Here is a 4,319-nt window from a genome sequence, read left to right as displayed (position 1 = left end):
CTAATTTTTCCAAACCGCAGGTTTTAAAAATAAAAAATAAAACCACTGTGTCATGTACACAATTAAGTTTCAACCCTATCTCACAAAAATTGTTACAAAAAATATATTTTTCTCCAATAAAACAGAAAAAAACTAGAGACACTTAGCGCCCTTTTACGCCATGTTAAAACCAGCTGAAATTTTTATCCTGTACCAATTTCGTAGGTAGTTACTGTATATTTATAAATAAAAAATTCGTGTCGAAGATTTATGTAACGTATGAGATGTTGGATAGCAATCGGGATGAGGAGCACACCGATTTAATCTTCATGTTGATCCAGCCATAGATTTGTAATCAATTTTATCAAAACAACTGAGCTATCAAAAAAATATATCACTTAACACATCCTACTTAACTCTAGGTCAGCGATCGAACTTAAATACTCCGTTAAACTTTTTCGACCATTTACACCCTTCCCATGCCCTTCCGTTCAACGTTTCTGTAAGGCAGCACATTTAGCGGTAAGAGTTCTTAGGTTTACATTTTTTGTAATGCTTTTCAATGCAATTCGTCTTCAGACTTATTTTACACATAAACAAATGATCTCTTCTAACAAAATCCTATAAACTATTTGAATACGAACAATATCAAATACAATTCAATTGTAGTCCCCAATGGCAGAGATATTGAATCCCGGTTTCATCTTTCGTTGTTTCAAGTTCCAAAATGCTTGCGCCAAGTTGCCCCTAGTAGTTTTATGAAATATGTCCTAAATTGGCACCACTGCTTCACCCCCTTTTGCTCTAGACTCTTCTCACCCCCTTCTCCCTTTTGTCTGGCTTTTTAATCTCCACTTTATTCATCACCGTAATAAACTACAGAAAATGAACGAGCTCCTGGTGGAGTAGGATTTGCTGCGGACTATATGGGCGGAAGAAGCTAGTTTTCCTTGTCGGTTCAATTTCCTTAAAGGATTTCGTTGGTACGAATATGAAATGAGACAGTGTTTTTCCGTCAGCCAATGGTCGTTCGTCCAAAACCGAGTCAGGAAGAGCAACGAGGAAAAACGACAGCAAAGAAAACCAGTGATGGTAGCCACGTTGAACGAAAATGGCGGTGATCCCAAACGACAGCCTACGATTTATCTCGTATATTATTATCCCAATCCGACGTTATTGGCACTGACTTATCGAATAAAAATTTTCATACCTGCTGTTGGCTGAGATTGGCCCAATGAAGCTGTGGGACGATGCATTCCAGGATTCTCAAATGGAGAAATAAAACACTTGAGAATTAAACAGAGAAGAAACGTGTAGGTATTTATATATTAATCTTACACAGTTTAAACCTTTAACAATCAAGTTGTGACAAGACGTAAACATTGGCGGGGAAACAATGACGGTAAACACAAAACCAAGGCAGCGTTGCACTTTCAACAAACGTTTTAATTATACGATTAGCTATAACAAGATAAATATAAAAAAATTATGAACAGTGCAGTTTTTAAAAATAATCATTTAAACTAAACCAAATATAAATAACGATGATTAATCAACTGTAATTCTAGAACAAAATAAAATTTCGAAATTTTGCAACGTTGCACTAAACGGCTGTTTTTACCTGTCTTAAATAAAAGTTTAGAGTCTACAGCACTACAGCCAGGCAAATTACATTTGCATACAACTGGACGGACGTGGTTTATCGGATTTTTTTGTCCGTTAACGATATCGTATATGATATAAATAATAGTCGTTTATATAGTCGTTTATATATTTCGTATATAATATATAATCTGAAAACGATTTAAATAAACGACCGCAGCGCGCATATATAGACTCTCGCAACTACGGATCCATAAAAATTGTAAATTATTCTGATTGTTTGCGCTATTTTCTGAAATGCAGGATGATAGTTTAAAAGCTTTAAAACCATTGACTGAAGAGGAATTTAATAGTGGAGCTACTGGAAACAAAGGAGGCAATTAATTAAAATAAAAAAAATGTTCAATCGAGATTATGCAATTTTGAAAGATTCTATCTTTTTTTTGCTCAGCTTCTTTGAAAAACCGGCCATGGGAACATCAAGAAGGCGGTGACGTTCCACCAAATAATGGAAATAAAAAGAACGGAGACGTGAATTTGATTTCGGTTTCGAAATTAGCGGCTCAGGAGCGTAAGGTAATCGCCAGTGCCATGTGGATTATCACAAGAAAACCTGTATCCGCTTTGAGCCCCGCAAAACGCAAGGTGATTACATCAAGATCATCAGGAGCAGAGAATCCCAAACTAGGGGGCTGGTTACCCTGGGTAAGAATTTTAACTTGGTTTCGAAAAACTTACTAGGGGGGGGGGAAGAGAAATTTTAATTGAAATCGATTTTTGCAGTTGCTGGGCACAGAAAGGTCATATGGGTGGCGCGCAGGAGTTGAGTCTCGACAGTGGATGGGTTCATTTTTCGGTCGTCATTCACGAGCTTATGCACGCCATCGGATTCGATCACGAACAAGAGTGCCCCGACCAAAGTCGATACATCACCGTGAATTTCGATAACATCAAGAAAGGCAAACTCTTCGTTTGTTAAGTTTCAAATATTTTGTTTTAATCAATCGAGTTTCGAACAGAGAGTCGCCAGTGGTTCACGCCTAAACCGAAGGATCCCGTAGAAAAAGTTTAGCTTAGCCGATAGCGCGACTGCCTGGTGCAAACTGGTTCCAAGCTTTAGGCTTGGAACCAGCTTGCACCAAGTATACCCTAATGAAGTATTTGATGGACTTCTTTTTAATGCTGAAACTATAGCCACTCCAAGCATGTTATTTTCTGTATTATATTTCCCCTTTTTATTTATGCTTGCGCAAGGCTATTTCAAGGCAATAGTTTTTAAATTTTTAAATTGATTGCTCAGAATGAGGCTATTCCAAGCACAGCAAACATTTCATGTTTGCTGTGCTTGGAATAACCTTGGCGCAAGCATAAATATTAACAAATTAACTGATTATATATTATAGGCTAATTATGAAATAAATATTGCATATATGTTTCATTTGAATTCCTTATATGAATAAAAATATATTTATACTTTAAAGTTGCATTTTTTCTTTCAAGATCAACACTGCACAGCAGCGGTAGGATGCTTATTTTAGCCCTATTTCAGCACTTTAAGATTACTTAACACGTTAAGCATTTTGGTAAGAATTATAAACAAACTGAAAAGCAAAATGTCATGCTTCTTCGAAGTGTAACATGCTTACAAAAAAATAAGTATGTTTATAAAATGAAATTAAGTATGTTTACAGAACAAGTACTTTTAGCAACACACTTATCATAGATTTAACGTACTTATAAAGTTTTAAAAAGTATGTTAATGCTTATAAGTATGTTAAATAAAAAAGAACAAGTCCTTTAAGCAACACAATTATCATAAACTTAACGTATTTACTTTATTTATAAACGTACTCCAATGTTTTCTCTGCTGCAACGAAAAAATGACAGAGTTCATTTCATTAACCATTAATGTAATTACTACATACAATTTGCCTCGATTGATAAGGTCTCTATAGCTGAGTGGTTAGCAAGCTGGGTTGAAACTGCAGTAGTTGATGGTTCAAACCTCATCAAAGTCATAGCTTTTTTTCAATAATACGTAAAGTTTGCTTATCACAACATTAAAATAAAAGGCTTGGGGTAACCTTGAATAAACAAGTTTGGTCCAAGCTTAAAAACAGTATTATTAAAAGTTAAAGTTTTTAAGATTGGAATCCGCGAGCTTGTGCTGGGCTTGGCAACAAGTCTAGCGCAAGCCTGCTCTAAGCCGTTTATTTTCTACGGGATGCTGTCAACACTATCGGAACACTATCGGACGATACGATATCAGTAATTGCATCTCGTAACCTCTCATCATTGGCAGTTTAAATAATCATGATTTTATTTTGCAACTTTAGACTCTGTGATGCATTAAGATGCTTACGCCTGTACAGTTGACGGGTCCATTCCGACAATGGTAGCCAAAAATGGGAAAAAGAACCTGGAGAATACAAATGGATTTAGTTCGGTAGGTTTACTCACGTATTATTCGTATCACTCATCGCAAACTCGATGTAGATTTGTCTAGTTCACGGCCTAATGCTCTGAAATAATTAGTTTTCCATATTCTGGCTAATTCTTATGCAGTCGGACGTAAAAAAATCTATTTTACGGATCCAGAGTTCCTTCCGGCTCCTGCTCATCTAATTAAGGAAGATTATTAGTTATTAAGGAGACGACCATCTCCTCGTCTGAATGCGGGGCAATCGATTTTCAAAATGGGATGCAGTGGCCGTTGATGGACGTTCGGGAGATTTGCA

General features: G+C 36.2%; 1 protein-coding gene across 1 annotated transcript; it reads left to right on the top strand.

Annotated features, from left to right (window-relative positions):
- The first annotated feature begins 1,878 nt into the window (after positions 1 to 1,878).
- Positions 1,879 to 2,560, top strand: LOC124209951 (zinc metalloproteinase nas-1-like). Its single transcript, XM_046608202.1, has 3 exons — positions 1,879 to 1,957; positions 2,033 to 2,286; positions 2,378 to 2,560. The coding sequence occupies exons 1-3, from the start codon at positions 1,879 to 1,881 to the stop codon at positions 2,558 to 2,560; spliced, it is 516 nt and encodes a 171-aa protein (XP_046464158.1).
- Positions 2,561 to 4,319: the final 1,759 nt, after the last annotated feature.

Source organism: Daphnia pulex, chromosome 12, assembly GCF_021134715.1.
Source record: "Daphnia pulex isolate KAP4 chromosome 12, ASM2113471v1".
Taxonomy (NCBI): Eukaryota; Metazoa; Arthropoda; class Branchiopoda; order Diplostraca; family Daphniidae; genus Daphnia; species Daphnia pulex.
The sequence above is the reverse complement of the archived record's forward strand: the minus strand, read 5'-3'. Positions and strand labels throughout refer to the sequence as shown.

Excerpts from the sequence above, each read along its gene's own strand:
- LOC124209951 (XM_046608202.1), top strand. The coding sequence starts at position 1,879 with ATGCAGGATGATAGTTTAAAAGCTTTAAAACCATTGACTGAAGAGGAA. Across the intron at positions 1,958-2,032 it reads AGCTACTGGAAACAAAGGAG|CTTCTTTGAAAAACCGGCCA; the intron begins GCAATTAATTAA and ends TTTTTTGCTCAG. Across the intron at positions 2,287-2,377 it reads TAGGGGGCTGGTTACCCTGG|AAAGGTCATATGGGTGGCGC; the intron begins GTAAGAATTTTA and ends TGCTGGGCACAG.